The 20,212-nt window shown below is 40.1% G+C and overlaps 1 protein-coding gene across 1 annotated transcript in view; it reads right to left on the bottom strand.

The window, feature by feature from the left end:
• NBEAL1 (neurobeachin like 1) overlaps nucleotides 1-20,212 on the bottom strand; it is a 126,037-nt gene that overhangs the window by 9,236 nt on the left and 96,589 nt on the right. Inside the window, exons 39-51 of the mRNA XM_074967960.1 lie at nucleotides 19,990-20,091; nucleotides 18,555-18,650; nucleotides 18,338-18,462; nucleotides 17,079-17,219; nucleotides 16,844-16,974; nucleotides 16,024-16,133; nucleotides 11,416-11,533; nucleotides 10,665-10,762; nucleotides 9,346-9,462; nucleotides 8,718-8,807; nucleotides 7,264-7,373; nucleotides 6,059-6,231; nucleotides 5,414-5,508 (exon numbers count right to left, since the gene is read on the bottom strand). Coding sequence (XP_074824061.1) covers nucleotides 5,414-5,508; nucleotides 6,059-6,231; nucleotides 7,264-7,373; nucleotides 8,718-8,807; nucleotides 9,346-9,462; nucleotides 10,665-10,762; nucleotides 11,416-11,533; nucleotides 16,024-16,133; nucleotides 16,844-16,974; nucleotides 17,079-17,219; nucleotides 18,338-18,462; nucleotides 18,555-18,650; nucleotides 19,990-20,091 — 1,506 coding nt within the window. The remainder of the gene's footprint in view (nucleotides 1-5,413; nucleotides 5,509-6,058; nucleotides 6,232-7,263; nucleotides 7,374-8,717; nucleotides 8,808-9,345; nucleotides 9,463-10,664; nucleotides 10,763-11,415; nucleotides 11,534-16,023; nucleotides 16,134-16,843; nucleotides 16,975-17,078; nucleotides 17,220-18,337; nucleotides 18,463-18,554; nucleotides 18,651-19,989; nucleotides 20,092-20,212) is intronic.

Below are 20,212 nucleotides of genomic sequence, written 5' to 3'. Positions count from 1 at the left end.
GCTTTGAGATATATAATAGATCTCTTACAGGAAGTTGTTTTGTGAAAAATATTGTAAGTGTACAGCTTTCATTAATGGAACTCCAAAACTCAAACAATTTGGTACTTCCATTTCACTTTTAACATCATGTAACTATATTCAAAATCACTTTAAGTGGGGTCTGTTTCGGCATGCACAGTGCCCAAAGAGATGGGTATGAAAACAATTTCTCTTCTGCCTTACAGTATGGAGAGATGAATGCCAACCAAAACACTGAAAATATGGAGGCACACATGACAGTGCTAAGAAGCAAGAAGATATATCAGAACACTACAAGGGAGGGAGTCAATTACACGGGCCTTAAACCACCCAAGGATTCTCCCACACAAAAAGTGGCTTAACTGGTTTCTGGGGACACCTTTGAATCTGTTTGGGATAGGGCAAAAGAAGCAGTCTTAGCAAGGGCCTTAGTCTGACCAAGTAAAATAAATAAGTAGAGCTCGTCAAGACTTTCCCATTGGAATGATTTTCCGATGGAAAATGCAGTTTCTGCAAAACCCAAGTTTTCCACAAGAAAATTTTGATTTTGCCAAAAATTTCAATTTTCCGTAAGGAAACCCTAAATGAAATATTTCATTTCAGGTCAGTTTAACCTAGATTGGAATATTCTGGTTTTCTTAATTGACCAGAAACAATTAGTTTTGAGTCAGTTCAACAAAACCTTGAACTGCTTTTCCCTATCAGCACATTGTCCAATGGGAGTTGTAGTTTAGGCCTCCAATTCTCTCCAATGGCTGGGGTCCCTGGAGGACTACAGCTCCCATAATGAAATGCAGATTTCTCTGCCTGAGCTGCATGGTGAATCATGGGAGTTACATGATTACATGCATTACAGGAGATGTAATCCAGCCAAGGATCATGAGCCGTATGGAAGAATGCGTGCATCTGTCTCCTATTAGGTAATGCATCACTATGGGAATTCATTTCAATCAATAATGTCAAAATCTTGACATTTCTTAAATCAAAAATTTTCATAATTTCTGTACTGACAAAAATTTCAAATTTTAAACTTTTAGTGCCAATTTGGCACAAAAACAACTGCTAAAATGTCAGAATTTCCTGTTAGATGGAAATTCCAAATTTCACTTAGCTGTAGTCATATGGCTTCAACAAGAGAGAGTTCTACCCTCAACTTTCTGAGGTTGGCTCCATTTGCGCCAGCTACTTTCTTTCTGAAAGCAGCTGTAAATATTCTCACTGTATAATGCATGTCAAACATGTGGTATCCTGCTAAGTGACAGCAGGATTTCTTGTTCACTGCATACATCTGTCAGAGTATCTGGTTACATACCAATGCACTGACATTACAGCGTGCTAGCTGGATTTAGCCCTAAATGACTCTTATACAAAAGACACAAGAAGATAAAATCAGGCATATTGTCCACAAGACACAGCAGGAGCTGTAGCTTGTAACACTTCCATTTTCCCTAATAGCCTTAATAAATGCAGCTTGCATGTTGAAGGGCAGAGGTCTGCAAAGAACATCTGGTAAACCTAGATAATCAAGGGGTATCACAGAACTGGGCTAAGTTTTATTAACTCATAAAACTGGTAGCCTGCTGGTACATCAGCATAAAGACAATGATGCCAAAAGCCACTACTGCTAAATTAATTTGTTTGTGTGTGCAGTCCACTTTCCTCCTTTCCTCTCTTGCTTTCATGTATACCAAGCTTTCAAAAGCGTAACCAGGATGTTTTCCTAGTTAAAAAGTTGCCTTTTATAAAAAACAGTGAAAACTTATGATAAAATTATCTTTCCACTATCATCACGTTGGGGGTCTTCTTTTATTTAGATCCTGCCATTTTGTGCTATATTTAACATTGGTACAGGCCACCTCACATTTTAGGGGCTTAAATTAGCACACTAAAAATCATATCTACTTTCCGTTTGTGAAAACGCAAGTCAGATATTAAAGCTTTCTAAGATCCTGGTTTAGTGCCAGGCTGGACATTACTAGTCCTCTGGCTAACTGCTTAATTACTGTAATGGGGTCACCACCTCCAGTGCTCCCCTTCATAGACAGGGTGGGGCATATCTGCCTTAGTTTCTCTCTCCTCAGGGCTCCTCAATAAACTTGACATAAGCTTTTCTCTTGGCCAATGATACCCTGGTTTATCATCACAGACCATTCAAAGTAAAGTTATCGAAGTCCAAAACAAAGTTAGAAGTGCATATATTGCTCCTTCCCTGCTCTTCATCAAGCCACTCCCAGGCATTCCTGCCTGGAGTCTTCCCTGCTTTGGCTGGCCACTCCCAGCCCTACTGAGCTGGCGTATTTTCTCTTTTGTCTCAGGGTCTTCTGCAGGAGCCTTCTGTTCTTAGTATCTCAGACTCTCCTACAAGAGCCTTCCTCCTCTCTGCAGACCTCTGCTGAAGTCTCTGTACGTATGTCTACACTTCAGTTAGACACTGTGATCAAATGCACCCCATGTTCACACCCGACACACCCCTGTAATAATCTCTCTACTAAATATGCCTTGTGAGGTATCATTTGACAGCTAGTAACTCGCTACTCAATAATGTCATGGTGAAATGTATGTAGCAACATTATATACCAAGTTCTGAATTTCCCCTGTATGATTTTGGTAACACATGTTCAAACCCACGTAGCCCTGATTAGGCAGGAGTGTTTAAGCAGGTCTATCTTAAACAAAGGAATGTGAGTTTACCTCAATTTACATATAAGTAATAAACAAGATCCTTAAGATAGCAAGAAGGAGACAAGGACAAGGCAAATCTGCATTTCAACATACACAGGGGAGAAGAAAGAGCCTCAGGGCACCTTCACCCAGACTCCACATTGCCTTCCTCTATGTTTGAATAAACTTTGCATTGAAGATTAATGCTCAGAAGAACCCACTTCAAAGGGGGACTGGACTATAAAAGTGAGGAGCAAAAACACCCCAGGTATTTTCTCTCTCTCTCTCATCTAAGACAACAAAGGAACCAGACTTTGGGAGCGGTTCTGACCTGAGAATTTGGTCAGCCCTGTTGTTGGGAACATGTGGCAAAAATTCTACCTTGAACCAAGTCTAGTTTGTTAAGTTTTAGTTACGAGAAAGTGTTTTACCTTTATTTCTCTTATAACCATTTCTTTCTGTAATGCCTTACACTTGTACTCACTTAAAATCCATTTCTTTGTATTTAAGTAAACTTGTTCTATTCTTTAGTCAAACCTAATTCAGTGTTGTGTTTAAAGTGAATTTTTTGGTAACTCCAATTAAAGTAGCAAAGTGTTGTACATTGACCCCTTACAGCAGGGGTAGGCAAACTTTTTGGCCCGAGGGCCACATCGGGGTTGCGAAACTGTATGGAGGGCCGGGTAAGGAAGGCTGTGACTGCACAAACAGCCTGGCCTCCGCCCACTTCCCGCCCCCCCTCAAAACTCCTGACCCATCCAACGCTCCTTGTCCTCTGATCACCCCCTCCCGGGACCCCGCCCACAACCGCCCCCTGGGACCCCATCCCCTATCCAACCCCCCCTTCTCCCTGTCCCCTGACTGCCCCGACCCCTATCCACACCCCCACCCTGAGATAGGCACCCCCAGGACTCCCACGCCTATCCAACCCCCCCACTCGCTGTCCCCTGACTGCCCTGACCCCTATCCACACTCCCACCCCAACTGACCCCCAGGACCCCACCCCCTATCCAACCCCCCCTTCTCCCTGTCCCCTGACTGCCCCGACCCCTATCCATACCCTTGCCCCCAGACAGGCCCCCAACGGGAATCCCACACCTATCCAACACCCCCTGTTCCCTGACCACCTCCCCTCCCCGAACCTCTGCCCCATCCAACCGCTCCCTGTCCCCTGACTGCCTCCGGGACACCCTGCCCCTTATCCAACCTCCCCTCCCCTTACCATGCTGCTCAGAGCAGCAAAGCCCCGCCGCCTGGCCAGAGCCAGCCACACCACCGCTGCGCTGCCCAGCAGGAGCGGCAGGCCAGAGCGCTGGCATCGCATCATGCTGAGGCTGCAGGGGAGGAGGGACAGTGGGGGTGGGGCCGGGGGCTAGCCTCCCCGGCCGGGAGCTCAGGGGCCGGGCAGGATGGTCCCACAGGCCGGATGTGGCCCGTGGGCCGTAGTTTGCCCACCTCTGCCTGACAGGGACACTGAACCTCTAATAGCTGAACTGTGAAGGAGAGGGCTGGACAGTGCAGAACACCCGTTTTGGGGAAATTTCAGGACAGGGAGCGTGTTGGGGTCAATGCTGCAAGAAGTAACCAAGGCTTCTGGAAGTCAGCGTGTGGCTGGTGGGTAGCTGGCAGGCTGCAGCCATATACAGGCACTCAGGGTGTGACCTGCATGCTGTTTGTGAGAGACCTAGCTTAGGAGCTATAGCAGCAGAACACTGTGAGGCACCCAAGGTTGCAGGCAGGTGGTGACGGTCCCTCACTACTGTGGACTGCATCCTGGAATGTGAAACACCCATGGCTGGCCTGGGTCAGCTGACTCGGGCTTGGGCTACAGGGCTGCTTAATAGTGGTGAAGATGTTCGGACTTGGGCTGGAGTGCAGGCTCCGGGACCCCTCCAGGGGGGAGGGTCGAAGATCCCAGGCTCCAGCCTGAGCCGGAACACCTACAACTGCAATTCAACAGCCCCGTAGCCTGAGGCCCAGTCAGCCGACACAGGCCAGCCACGGGTGTTCAATTGCAGCGTAGACATATCTTATCTCCCTCTGGTCTCTCATTACCCAGACCTCTCCCTTACCTATCCCAGAGGCCTGATTGAGTCATATGACCCAGAGGTCACATGACCTTCATTGTCCCCACCTGGGGAAGAGAGTTGGCTGCGTGACAGATGGGGCTGAGACCCACCTCTCTTTAAAGAACCAGCCACCCAGTGACAGTTACACATCAGCATTTCACACTAAGGAAACAGAACACCAGAAGAGAGATGTGGTCTAGTACTGGGAGCACAAGACTAGAAATCAGGAGCTCCCGAGTTCTAATCCTGCCTCTGACACCAACTCCTGAGATGCTGGACAGGTCACCTTCTCTACTTCAGTTTCTCCACCAGTAAAATAGGAATAATATTTACTTACATACCTCAAAGGGCTGTTATATATTGTCTGCAAAGAACCTTAACCAAATAAAAGTGCTCTAGATAACATTATTAATGCCACTATAATCAATAGAGCAGAGACGCTAATAAATGTACTTGAAAACCATGGAACAGTCTAAGAGAGATACTGAACTCATCATAATTTTTAGAAGTCCGTTTTACCCTGCAAACATGCAGACAGAGCAAACAAATCAGAAAACAGCAACTCTAATGAGTCTCTAAACGTACTGGACTGCTAGACTGGTGAACAAAGCACTAAAGCAAAACCCTTCAAAAGGCTGCTTCTAAAGCTGTGCAGGTGTACTTACTTGCTGAACTATTTGCCATATCATACATGTTGTGTCTCTGGAACCTGAAATTAAATGGATTCCACAGAAATCTATAGCCAAACAGGTCACAATATCTATAAAGGAAAGAAAACAAATTACCTTAACTTTGCATCTCAACTAAACATTTTATCTGGCTTTAAAACCAATTGACATTTGGTGGCAATGTGATGCTGTGCAGCATGCCAGCAATGTAGTTATATTTGCAAACAAACACAAACTCTACACCAGGAATGTGGTATACATTTTCAAGACTGATTAGAGTCTAAGATCCTAGTTGTAGTAATAAAGCCCTAGCCAGGAGCAGGACAAACATTAAACTTAATCATTATTATCTTATCTTAAAAAAATAAAGATTGTTCTTAATACACCCTAGACTATTATTGGAATTACTATATAAACACTTGATCGAATAGGTTTTCATTAGTCCTATTTGAACCACAGAGTGTGATGGCAAGAATGGGCGAAACTAGCTTATTCTCTCATTGCAATGTGACCCAAGTACCCTATTTTATTATCCTTTATAAAAGACTGAGCCTTGCAATAGTCAGTGTCAGATTTTTGTGTTACAAAAACCATGTATAAAATATGTAATTTCATAATTCAAAACTAAAATAGTTTACTTACCCATGTGTCTGACATGCTGTCCAATTAATTTGCCTTTTGTGAGCGATGTCACTCTGATGCTATTGTCCCAATGCCCTCCACTGAACAGCAACTTTGCATCATGGGACACTACAAACAGTTTAGAGGCGATCTCTAGCCCTGGAGCGAAAGGACCACTTATGCTACGTTGGGTTCTGCAAACAAATTTTACAGTTAAGATTTGCCCTATGTTAATATTATGATCTATAAAGAATTTGTACCTAGGAACACTAGGGGTGAAATCTTGGCCGCCCTAATATCAATTAGAAAATTCCCTTAGTCTTCGGGGCCGGGGGGGAGGGTCAGGATTTCATGCTAGTTCTTTATACAATATCCTACCTGGTTTGCGGCTCTGTGGATAACTTAAATCCATATTAAATATTTATACAAAAACATTTTTTTAAAATTCTGTAAAAAGACAAACCTCTTGTAAACAATCAAAAAGCGTGGTACAGTTTGTAATCTAAAGTGCGGTTCTATTGTGAAAAGGGACTATAAATGGTAGTTTCTTACTCAGGAAATCTACCCCTCCCATGTGTTCAGTCTCATATCTGTTCACTTTGATGACAAGTGTTTTAACTACTCTAGACTCCTGTTAATACTGTTGAGTTAACATATGTTAGGAAGAGTGAGAGTGAGCTCTGTTCCTCTTAGTCCATCACCAACAGAAGAGTTTATTAAATTCCAATCAGTTACCCTTGTGCAAACTCAGTGAATGCAATGGGAGTTGCACAGATATCACTGAAAACATAACTGGAAGATACGAATTGCATAAGTGTAAACGAGGCCAGATCTGCAGAACATTTATTATGAACGATGATGCATGAAAATAATGAAGCAAGCTTGACTCTCAGATGCCAGGATGAGTTTGCAGGGCTGGCAGTTAGAAAATTTTTTTAATAAATTGGTCTGAAAGTCAGTAATAGACAATGAAGACAGAACCTTACAATAGCATTTTTATAGTCACTTTTCAGGGAATAACTGTAGTCTAATTAATATTAGGGGATCTCAAAGCCTTGAAAAATGTAAAGCACACTATATAGATGTTAGGTTTTAATTAAAAATCACAGATAATGAAAGCAGTGCTATCGAATCGCTATAGAAGACGACTCTGTACCTATCGTACTTTGACTCATACTATTTTTATAATAGAGTTCATTACTGCACCTTTCCTCCTCTTTACTTACTTGGGATTTGTCACAGTTGGATCTCTGATGAACGTAAAATAGTTGGAGATATTTCTATCATATGGTAGCCACCCGTGGGTTCCAATAATGCAGTTCAGACTTGCTATCACCTGAAAAAGTAAGTTGGATAAAAATCAATGAAATTGTGTAATGTTGCAAAGCCCTCTTCTTTGCTTGTCTTTCCCAATAACAGAGCTTGCATCTGAGCCAATATAAGTCTCTTGAAAGTTTACCACCAAACTGATCCAGCTGAGGCTAGCACTATCATGAGGACAGGATGGAGAGTCTGTGAGGTTTTTTGTTTTATTATTTTTTTAAAATAATGAGTTATGACTAAGGCTACGTATATAACATGGACGTCATGGAAGTCAAAGAATCCATGACTTCCAGAGACCTCCATGACATTCTCTGCTTCAGACCCAGAGGCTGCCAGACTCTGGAGCTGGCAGCCAGTGGGGCTCTGGCAGGGTTCCAGTGACAGGCAACAGCAGCGACAGGGGTCCCCTACAAGGTTCCAGTGATGGTGACAGACTCCTGAGGGGGCCCTCCTCAGGGTTCCAGCAACAGGCGACAGACTCGCGTGGGAGGGGTGGAGAGACACACCTGTTTTCTCTTTGGGAAATATGGTCACCCTGCAGCTCCCAGCCACAGTAGGTGGAGGGGAGCCCCAGCTTCCAGCTGCCGTGGGCAGAGGAGGAACCCCACAGCTCCCAGCCACCGCGGTGGCAGGGGAAACCATGGAGCCGCAGCAGCAGAAGTCACAGTCAGGTCATAGCTTCCGTGAATTTTTGTTTACTGCCCGTGACCTGTCTGTGACTTTTACTAAAAATAACCATGACAAAATCTTAGCCTTAGTTATGACTCTTACTAACATATGGTATATACTGCCTTGATAAAACAGTGATTGATGCTTGTGTGTGATATATATTGGCTATCTAGAACAGCGATTGGTACTTGAGAATTATGCATTTCATCATAATTATTCTTCTATTTTATTTTCTTTGAAATACTCAGAGGTAGTAACTAGCATTTAAAGTTATGACAAATTAAAGACATTCCCAGAGTCGTTTTGTTACTGAGCCAGTGTGAAAGTAATTTCAGCTAGTTTTAACGTAGTGTACTATTTTTGTCAGTGACTTGAAAGGAATAGAATCAAATCTTTAGACACACGTGTACAAAACCTGACTAGCCACAGGTTTATCTACGCCTAATTTAGCCTACACAAATGTGAGTGGAGAAAATTAAACAATATATGAGCACTTCCAAAGAGGTTATTAAACTGGGGACTGTTATAAGAACTTAGATTCAGACTGAAAGTAACATGTTAGCTCTACCGCCAATGTCATTTTGACATCAAGCACCCACATTTTGTCAATATAAAGGTGAATTTTAGGAACAGTGCAGTCATATGTAACCCAGAGTTTCAAACAGCAGTACTGACACATCCAACTCACCAGGATCTCTGGGCTCCCTTGAGACATAAAGGAACGTGACTGGTTCCTAGGAACAACAGCCTTGACAATGGGAACACCATCACTGATACCCTATGAGAAATGACATTTTCAGTTGACAAACATCCATAGGTGGTACAAATACTTTAGTTACCTGGTAGACAAAATTGCAGGTACTACCAGGTAGAGATACACACATCTTAAATAGCTAAGTTTAGCCACTAACACTAGGGGAGAAATCCTGACCACTTTGAAGTCAATGGGAATTTTGCAATTGACTACAGTGGGGCCAGGATTTCACCTTTGGTGTCTCTCTCCAGTCTGCGTGTAGGCACTTGGAAAGAGGGAAGGCTAAGGAAGCAAAAAGGATAACATGTAACATTTAGATAGTTAAAATAAATGTTACAGAATCACTGCAGCATGAGGGTAAGTAAACTTACTCAACCTCTATAAATTCATAGCAAAGAAAGATCTCCTTCTATAAAAAGGATTTATTAGATGTTTTGTACAAAATTTTCTTTACATTATAAGTAAGTTTATTTTTACTCTGCTGACCACTTTTTATTCCAACGTATTACAGGTTTCAGACTAGGCTTAAAACACATGCAATGCATTATGTGTCAGTTGCTACCTCTACGAAGAATGACTTAAGTTCAGGGAGATGCTGGAACAGATTCAGGGTTGAGCTGTCACTTTTGGTCTGTCTCTGTACTACTTCCTCTGCGGATAATCTCACAGGATGAGGCTCCTAGGAGACAATATTGAGTGAGTTTTTTTTTTAAATCAAATTTATACACAATCTCGGCATAGCGGGAAATCATCTTTGATTGAACTGTTCAAGTCATGTATGGTATTCAGAGTCAAGAGAGAATGTAAACTATATTTCTAGCTCAATATATTAAATTCAGATGAAGGCATTCCTCCCTCTGGATTTACTGTTTCTAGACCATGTTTCTACATAAAGGAAACCTTGGCTGATTTACTTGGAAGATTTACTCTACATGGGATGGGGAGAGGAAAAGATTTTGCTAAATTCATTTGGCGGCTTTCCCTTAAAGCTGGTTTTATTATTCGAGAAAGAAATATTTACTATTCATACCAAAAAAGGAACATTTAGGTTTTATTACAAGCCATGTTGCTAATTTTTCCTCTCATTGAAGCGAGCATTAAAGGATTACTATACATAACACCTGTAGAATGTCACATCTATTCTAGAATTTAGACAGCCTTAGGACTAGCCACTAGGGAAAACTGGAGTGGAAACCTGGACAGAAAGGAATAAAAGTGGAGAATTGGACTAACACCAACAAAAATGTGCTTCTTGTCTTGCAGGAACATATTTAACAAAATACCTAGTACCATACAATAATTATTAAAGACATGCAGAAGGCACACAATTCCTATGAATAATCTGATTAAAAAATTGACTAGATGGCAAGTCTATCTGAAGGGGCTTTGCTCGGAGCTATAGTTAGAGCTCAAAAATATTAAGTGGCAAAATTATGAAGCAAGTTGTTTCCACATCTAATTAAGTTATATCAGAAGATGAAATACCAGAGATAAAATTTTCAAAGGCTCATAAGTGACTCTGGAGCCTAATTCCCATGTTCAAAAAGTGATGTAGATATGTAGGTGCTTAAATCTAATTGAAAGTCAAAGGGACCTAGGCTCTGAAGTGTCTAGTCACCTTTGAAAATGGGAATTAGACTTTCCTGAAAATTTTCTACCAGGTTTCCTTTATTAATGATAAATGTAGAAGATTAACTTTCTTAAAAGTTACAGGTTTCCTAAAACTTGCAGGTTATAATACCTGGAATAGACTCTTAAAGGAACAATGGCCTTCACAATGGTTGCACAACCCTTCCACAAGCCCCTGCCACTCAAGTGTATACCTTCCCAAAACTGACTGATATGAAACTTGTGTGTTTATTGCTACAAAAAGAGATTTACCTTCAGCAGCTGACAGGGTGTTTGTCCAAAATTGTTAATCATCCCTTCTAAAGCTTTCCTTTCCTTCTCATCTGTTAAGGCATCTAAATCCACAGCTCCTGGGATCAGAACCAGAGTAGTAGAAGGCAGTAAAACAAAAGTAGCATTGTCTACACATAATTCACTGAAGAAAGAGATACGAAACACATGTAGGAAAATATACACTAAGTAGAAAACCATTACCCCTTCTCTCTAAAAAAAAATCATCAACCACCATCAGTTTATTTTACACAAAGAGTCTTCTAAAAGTTCCATTCTGCAAACTTTCTCCCTTCAGAAGTTAGTAAGTGTTTTGGTTGCAGCATCTGGCTTTTGGGAAGATAACTTTTCTTTATTTAATGCGTGCAAAAAATAACCCAGAATATACTTTCTTGATTAAAGACTTTCTAAAGTTTACCTTCTAAAATATGTTCTGTAGTAAATTCCTATGACTAGAGTCTAGAAAATAAGTTCCAATAGGTTTTCCATTATGTTTCCAATGGAATCGTAAAGAACAGTTCGTTAATTGAACAGAAGCAATTATAACAATTCCTACAGAAGGGCTAAAGAGGTTATTAAATTAAAAATTCACATTTCCTTTTCTGAACATCAGATATTCAATTCTTTTACCATATGCCACTATACTGCATTCATGACGAGAAATCTGTTTCCAGATATTTCTCAAACCCCGCAAATACGACTGCGATGACAAGAAGAGAACACAGTTTTGTACCTTCATAAGTACAGTAATAGAACACATTGAGTGCCTCCACTGCAGCTGGTCCCCTCTGTTTGTAGCCAAAAATCAGATCAATCCATTCATGGAGATGAGCAGAGACATACTCAGACTCCTAAGCCAGAAAGAATTAATATCAGCAATTGAAGTACTAACTCCTCCCCCCAGATACCCTGGTGGGTTTAAACACAAAAAAATTAGAGTGCCCACAAGCTGCCTAAGATGCATGCATACCAGCAGCAGCTGAATAGATGTGTAAGAATATGCATACATTCTAAGGACATTAATGTGAACAAAGGAGAGGTATTATTTAATAGGGCTGTCGATTAATTGCAATTAACTCATGCGATTAACTCAAAAAAATTAATTGCAATTAATCACACTGTTGAACAATAGAATACCAATTGAAATTTCTTAAAATATTTTTGCATGTTTTTCTACATTTTCAAATATATTGATTTCCATTACAACACAGAATACAAAGTGTACAGTTTATATTATTTTTATTACAAATATTTGCACTGTAAAAATCATAGAAATAGTATTTTTTAATTCACCTCCTACAAGTACTGTAGCGCAATCTCTTTATCGTGAAAGTGTAACTTACAAATGTAGATTTTTTCTTTATTATATAACTGCACTCAAAAACAAAACAATGTAAAATTTAGAGCCTACAAGTCTACTCAGTCCTACTTCTTGTTCAGCCAACCACTAAGACAACGTAGTTTGTTTATATTTACAGGAGATACCACTGCTTGCTTCTTATTTACGATGTCACCTGAAAATGAGAATAGGCTTTTGCACGGCACTTTTGTAGCCAGCGTTGCAAGGTATTTACGTGCCAGATATGCTAAACATTTGTATGCCCCTTCATGCTTTGGCCACCATTCCAGAGGATATGCTTCCATCTTGATGGTCATTAAAAAAATAATATGTTAATTAAATTTGTGACTGGACTCGTTGGGGTAGAATTGTATGTCTCCTATTCTGTTTTACCCACATTCTGCCATATATTTCACGTTATAGTAGTCTCGGATGATGATCCAGCACATATTCGTTTTAAGGACACTTTCACAGCAGATTTGACAAAACGCAAAGATGGTACCAATGTGAGATTTCTAAAGATAGCTACAGCACTCGACCCAAAGTTTAAGAAGCTGAAGTGCCATCCAAAATATGAGAGGGATGAGGTGTGGAGCGTGCTTTCAGACATCTTAAAAGAGCAACACTCTAATTAGGAAACTATAGAACCCGAACCACCAAAAAAGAAAATCAACCTTCTGCTGTTGGCATCTGACTCGGATGATGAAAATGAACATGCATCAGTCCACTCTGCTTAAGACCGTTATCGAGCAGAACCCGCCATCAGCATGGACGCACAGATGCTGGAATGGTGGTTGAAGCATGAAGGGACATATGAATCTTTAGCGCATCTGGCACGTAAATATCTTGCGATGCCAGCTAAAACAGTGCCATATAAACGCCTGTTCTCACTTTCAGGTGATACTGTAAACAAGAAGCGGGCAGCATTATCTCCAGCAGATTGTAACTAAACCTGTTTGTCTGAGCGATTGGCTGAACAAGGAAGTAGGACTGAGTGGACTTGTAGGCTCTAAAGTTTTACATTGTTTTATTTTTGAATGCAGGGTTTTTTTGTACATCATTCTACATTTGTAAGTTCACCTTTCATTATAAAGAGATTATACTACAGTACTTGTATTAGGTGAACTGAAAAATACTATTTCTTTTGTTTTTTACAGTGCAAATATTAGTAATAAAAATAAATTTAAAGTGAGCACTGTACACTTTGTATTCTGTGTTGTAATGGAAATCAATACATTTGTAAATGTAGAAAACATCCACAAATATTTAAATAAATGGTATTCTCTTATTAAGAGCATGATTAATCATGATTAATTTTTTTAATCACTTGACAGCGCTATTATTTAATAATTGCAACAAAGGATTACAGCTAAGAGTAAAGCAATGAAATTTTAAAAAGGAAAATTTTAAAGATCAACAGTAAACTTCCTGATGCTTAGTCACAGATTAGAAAGCCAGAAGGGACCATTGTGATCATCTAGTCCATCTAGATTCTAGACCATTATATGATACGACCTCCATAGGACTTCCCTAATTCCTATTTGAACTAGAGCATATCTTTTAGAAAATCATCCAGCCGTGATTTTTAAAGTTCCAGTGATTAAGAATCCACCACAAACCCTTAGTAAATTGTTCCAATAGTTAATTACCTTCATTGTACACCTTATTTCACATCTGAATTTGTCCGCTAGACTGAAGAGCCCTTTACTATCAAATTTCTGTTCTTTGCGTAGGTACTAGTAGACTGGAAAAATCAAGTAATTCCTTAGCCTTTTCTTTGTTAAGATAAACAGATTGAGCTTCCTGAGTCTGCATGTTTTCCAGACCAATAATCACTCTTGTGGCTTTTCTCTGAACCCCCTCCGGTTTAATCAATATTCTTCTTGTAATCTCATCAAAAAAAGATAAAGTTAGTTTGACAGGATCTTTTTTCCATAAACCCATGTTAATTAGCATTAACTATACTGTCCTCCTTTAATTCTTTATTGAGTCCCATATCAGCCATTCTGTTATTTTGCCTGGGATTGATGTCAATCTGACAGGCCTATAGTTATTTGAGTCACTTCATTGAAATATTGGTACAACGTAGCTTTCTTCCTTAGTGTTCCAAGACTTAATGAAAATCATACACTAATGGTCCAGAGAACTCCTTGGCCAACTCTTTTAAAAAACTCTTGAAGCAGACCTGCTGATTTAAGAATGTCTGACTTTAGTAGCTGCTGTTTAACATCCTCCTGAGTTATTGTTGAAATCCAAGACCGGATTTGTAGACCTGTCATTGGCCTATGATATGGTCTGGATTAAAGCCCTGATTCTGAAAGCTTGCAAGGATCATCCCCTGCCTCAAAACACTATGCCTGCTATGGACAGTGCTGAACAATAGGTAGCTGTGGGTCCATTTGGGTGACAGTTAGCTTGCCCTGGTTCCTCAACAATGGACTGCCACAAGGCTCAGTACTCGCCTCAACACTCTTCAAGTGTCTGCACAAGTGACATGCTGCCAATGAAGTCATGCAAATTTGCATATGAGGATGACCTTGCCCTGGCAATGCAAGCAGCCACCTTCAACGACAGCGAGTCCACCTTGAACGGGGATCTAAACATCAGGGAGGAATATTTCCGGAAATGCAGGCTCAAACCAAACCCCCCACAAAACAACAGTCACTGCATTCCATCTTGATAAGAGGAACACTAAGCACACCCTGAAAGTGACCTGCTGCTGCAACACTGTGCAACATGACCCCACTTCAACTTATCTTGGAGTGAAGCTGGACCACATGCTAACCTTCCATGACCATCTGAAAAAAGTAGCCACCAATATGAAGACAAGGGTAAATCTGATCCAGAAACTGGCAAGCAGAAGCTGGGAGCATCAGCATCAGTGCTATGGACATCAGCAATGGCACTTGTGTACTCCGTAGTGGAGTACTGTGCACTGGTATGGACCAAAAGTAGCCACACTTTACTTGTTGATGTCCAACTGAACACTGCAATATGGTTAATCGGTGGAACCCTCAGGTCGATCCCAACACCCTGGCTGCCCGTGCTGTCACATATCGCTCCCCCATGCATTCTCCGTGATGCTGCAACCCTCTGGGAAGTCCAGCGAATCAAAGAAAATGAACATCTCCTCTTCCACCAGAACCTCAACAGTGTCCCTCACCACTGGTTGAAGTCACACAAGCCCTTTTCAACCCACGTGCTTAACCTTCAACAATGTAACTTGAACACTGATGAAGCTTGGAAAGCTGAATGGAGTTCACAAGAAGTCACAAACAAACACCTTGTGAAAGACCCGATGCAGAAGATTCCTGGTTTCAATCTTCCCCAAAGCTCATGGACAACCCTAACCTCACCCATACAAATCATGACAGATGCGGATACTTGATACACAAATGGAAAATTAAAAATTCTTCAGTGTGACTGTGGTCACCCAGAACAGACCATGGATTATATAACAACTCAATGCCCGATTCACAAAATATGAAGGAAGCATCACAGTGATACACTCCGTTACTCCTGATGCAATTATCTGTCTTAATCACATAAATGTAAAATTATAGTTGTTGCTCTACATCTACATTAGCCATACGAAGTAGACAACCACTGTTGAAATGGAAAGTATATTCTGATTATATGATACGACTACGTCATCTGGCTTTTTCCCAAGTACAGAACAAAAATATTTATTGAACATGTCTGTCTTTTTCTGCATTATTATTGACAATTATATCATTTCCATCCTGTTACAGACCAGTACCATTGGTAGGACTTTTTTTGTTCTTAATATATTGAAAGAAATTTCTTATTATTGTGCTTAACTCTGCTGGCCATAGATTTCTCCTTGTGCTTCTCTTATCAATCACCTAGTTCCTATCTTCTGATTTATATTCATTACTATCAACTTCCCATTTTGTGTGTGTGTAAAATAAAAATAAAAGCATGTACTGTATTTCTGTTTCTTGTTAGTTCATCCAAAAATTAAGGTAGTCATTGTCTTACCAGTGCTTTCCTGTGTTTACAAATGAAATCTTCAGGTGACTTGGCCCATTTTGGGAGAACAACATCATTCACTACCTCTTTGGAGAGCTGTAGCTGACCCAAGTTAAACTCTAGGGAATATAATTGAGACAATTTGGTTTCAAAAGCTATTACAATATGTTTCAAGTATCTTGATCACTAGATCAGAGATTAAGAAGCTGAATAAGTAAATCTAATAAGTGAAATGCAAAAAGCCAAAAAAAAGTAATGGTCTCATGTCAACATGCAGGGAAAGTTATCTTTAACAAGATATGTTATGTTTAACAAGAGCTTTCTTACTTCTGAAGAATCCTGGAGCCTTAGACTGCTGTAAATTCAAGTTACACAAGACCATGTTTGAAAATACCAGTTATGAGTCTAGATTCTGCAGGCCTGTCTAATTAAAAAAGATCTCATGTTCCAAGTTAGCATACCTCTTCCAGAAGAGGTGGGTTTAGGATCCAGAACAGTTAAAGCAAGTTAACTGTAATTAGTGCAATTTAGAATGGTCAACTTTTAAAAAAAATAACTTTGTTCTTCTTTTAGATTAAACCAAACCTCAATACTCTTAGCCATCCCAGAATTCTGGGTAAGAATTTTAAATTACAAAGTTAAATAGTGGCTTAGCATAACTGGCACCTCATTAAATGGCTAAAAGGTAGTATGACCGTAAAGTAATTTTCACATGTTCAATCTAATCAAGAATAGTTTTCCTCAATGTTCTTAAACAGGTTCTGACAATGCTCTCTAGTGGTGCGTGGGATGCATGTTCTATTCAATAAATTCTGAAAAGTCTGTTTACTATTTTGATTCTCCAAGAACTCTGGGAAGTAGAAGAACTCTGGGATAAGCTCCTTCACATCATTTGGGTTATCCATAAGGGCTTGCCATGTTGCAGGAATGGAATGGAACTGCCGATCTGCACAGTCAAACCTGTAGATTGGAAAGCTCAAGTTACATTTTGACAGCTCCCATTAAAAAGCCAACATTGAAATTGAGGGAGAAGAGACAGATATTACTGTTCATTCACAATTTACCTGCCACTCTGAAGCTGGATATGTAGTGTGGTGAAAGGCTCTACTCGAATGAGATAATGCATGACACCAGCAGCATTTGAGTAGTGAGTACCATAGTGAAACTTGTCAATCGTCCCAAGAGGATCCTCAAAATTCTCATATCTAAAAGACAGAGATCGAGATCTTTAAAATCATAACTACTGCATGCTATGTCTGATACACACAGATTATATTTATAGTATACAGGGAATACACAACAGATGCATCACTGTTTTTCACTAGCTAAGTGGCCTATGACAGTTTTGTTAAAAATTACATCAACATATACTGAGTGCCTCTGGTTGCCGGAAGAAGAGGTGCATTTGGGACTTAAATAATTATTTTCCCATTTCAGGTCCCAAAAGACACAGCCAGCAAGTTCCCACCCTGATGACAAACTAGATAGCAGACGTATCCCTGAATGCCATGAGGCTAGCAGGAAAAGCCATAGAAACAAACTCAGTGCCCAGGAACCAGCACTGACTCCAACCATGGATATCAGGTAATTATTCACAGTAAATCCTCTGTGCCTCAAAGTTCCCAGGAGAAACCCTGTTTGGGAAGAAACTTGACAAGTGCTGCCTGACAACCAAGACAAGTCAAAATGTTCACTCCCCACTCCAGCAAAACTTAAGGATGACTACACTCATATGTGAGTAGAAGTAGCTGTCATTCCTATCTGCAACAAAGTTACCAGAGAAGAGATTCAACTTATTTCAAGGATAAAATTTGGGCTCAGAATACCAGGAGGAAGCCCGGATCCAAAATAGGGTAATCCCTCCTTCTAGTCAAATCCACCAGTATGGCTGCATCTGGCATGCCTATACCCAGAAACATGCATAGGGGACAAGATAATCCACTTTTCAATCATCTGGAGCCAGTCAACTTCAGACAGGTGCCCCCGGGTGCCTCTGAAACCCTTCGTTTCCTCTCTTGAACCCTGAGAAACAAGCCACCTGCAGAAGATTTCTTACCTCCTAGAGCTGGAGGCAACAAAACTTGACTCGTTCATGTTGCATATGCTGCTGTTAATATAACACCATCACTGCCGAACAGTTCCACGCTATACGGCTAATGTATGGCTTTGCCATCACACAAACAGGCTAATTTTATAACAATTAATGTCTCAGTTACAAATAGTTATGGAGTTCTCAGAATGAATAATTATTAGTCTGAAAATGTCCCATCAGAAAGCTAAAATAAATGGAGAGAGAAACATAACTGGGAATTTTAATACTTACTTTTCTTGCACAGCTTTGGCATTCTTTTCATTCACCACCCCAATGGGTTTGGATAGATCCCTAAAGACAGCAGGATTATTCAAGTCCAACTCTTCTGACGTGTAATCTTGCAGGACCCAAGGAAACTAGAAAGCCACAGTTCAAAATTCAGATATAAAATCCATCTTTCCACAAAATAATCACACTTATCTAGTGACAATTAACAAAAATAATTTACCACAGGATATTGGGCAAGGTCATTGTAAGTTCGTCCCGCCATGGTGTTCAATTGAATGAGATAGTCAAAGTTTGATATCTCTCTGTTCACCCATTTCTGAAGGAGACAAGAAAAGGCAACACTAAAATCATTAAACTGAAGAAACTGTTGTCGTTGTAGAGTGTGTCTTGTCAATGCTTAGCTACAAGGAAATATTTCTCATAAGTCAGGCACTAGACTATAAACATAAGAATTTGCAAATTTCAAATTTTCATAACCTAGTTTAAAATTCATCCTGCATCTCTGGCTGTGCTCTGTCTCTTGATGAGATTAGCTGACACCTGACAGAGGCAAGGGGTTGTCAAATTCAGGTTAAATGCAGGGGAAAGCTAACAGCCCTAGGCTGGCAATAAAAGTTCTTTTAAAACTAAATGAAACAAAACAAAAAACAAAAAAGGACAGAAGAAAGGGGGAAAGAGCAATAGTGGAGAAAAAGCAAATCAGAAACAGCTGAAGACGAAAAGGAGAGAGGAAAATAAGTATTGGAAAAAGGGAGCATTTGATAAAGAACTCCAATAACCAAAAAAAAAAAAAAAAAAAAAGTCTTTTGATCTTCCTCTGTTAACTGTATATGCATCAGTGAAATAGTCCAGTGTCCTTGTGAAAGTGCTGCAGACTTAGTATTTTATATACTTAAGAGGAAGGAGTGCCTTATGTAACTCTGAACCTTCCATCTAACTAAGGATTGGTGATGACACCTTCTTTCCCATTCCTCTGTCTAGGTAAGTGTCTGAGGTGCAGAGCCAGGAAGGCGAAGGTACAAAAGAGGAAACTGGAGAATTCTTAATGTTAATAAGAGCATACATTTCTCTATTTCTCATAGAAAACTACAACATCTGTTGATGTCCAAAAAAACCAAAAACCAAACAAAAAAAAAACCACCCCAGAAAAATAAGACTGCCCTGTGAAGTTACATAAATTGCTAAAATTTCATGATGTTTCTGAAAATTGACACTTCGCTTACAAGCCAATAATACTGTACCTGAAGCAAGGAACCATGGCCACACCTCTACATCTTTAAGTGGGTTTTGTTGAAAGCACGCATAATAAGATAACAAAGCAAATAATCAGTACACAAAGCAAAATAAATTGTCACGTAAGCCCCATGTGGTGACACCAGAAGACAAATTTTCAAAACTGTCCTCTATTTTTTGTCATACGTCTAACATCTGCAGACACAAATAGGCCTGCAAACTGGTATAAATGCAATAATTGGGCGCACACACAATTGCACATGCAAAAGTTTAGAGGTCAGATGAAAAGTTTGCCATTGCTATCTATGTATGTCCACAAACACTGTAAAATATTCTAAACCCTAGTTTAGCTACTTTATTATTAAGCAGTTCTTTGAGAAGCACTGAAACACCCTAAATCATTTCAGCTGAAATCATTTTACCTGCATCAAGCCTGAAGCTTTAAACAGTTCCTGTGGAGATCTGGTCCCATAAATATTTGGAGAACGGAGTGACAAGATTCGACTGTACACTTTATTTCTCACCTGTAAGAAAACATTTACACTGGAAAATGCAGCCAATAAAATCATAAAGCAACTGCTCTATGGATTAAATTCTTAATGAAGCTAAAATTTACTACATTTTTGAACTGTGCCGCCCTCTTGC

Source organism: Natator depressus, chromosome 11, assembly GCF_965152275.1.
Source record: "Natator depressus isolate rNatDep1 chromosome 11, rNatDep2.hap1, whole genome shotgun sequence".
In the NCBI taxonomy this organism is placed as follows: domain Eukaryota; kingdom Metazoa; phylum Chordata; order Testudines; family Cheloniidae; genus Natator; species Natator depressus.
Note: the sequence above shows the minus strand (reverse complement) of the source record. Positions and strands in the feature narration are given on the sequence as shown.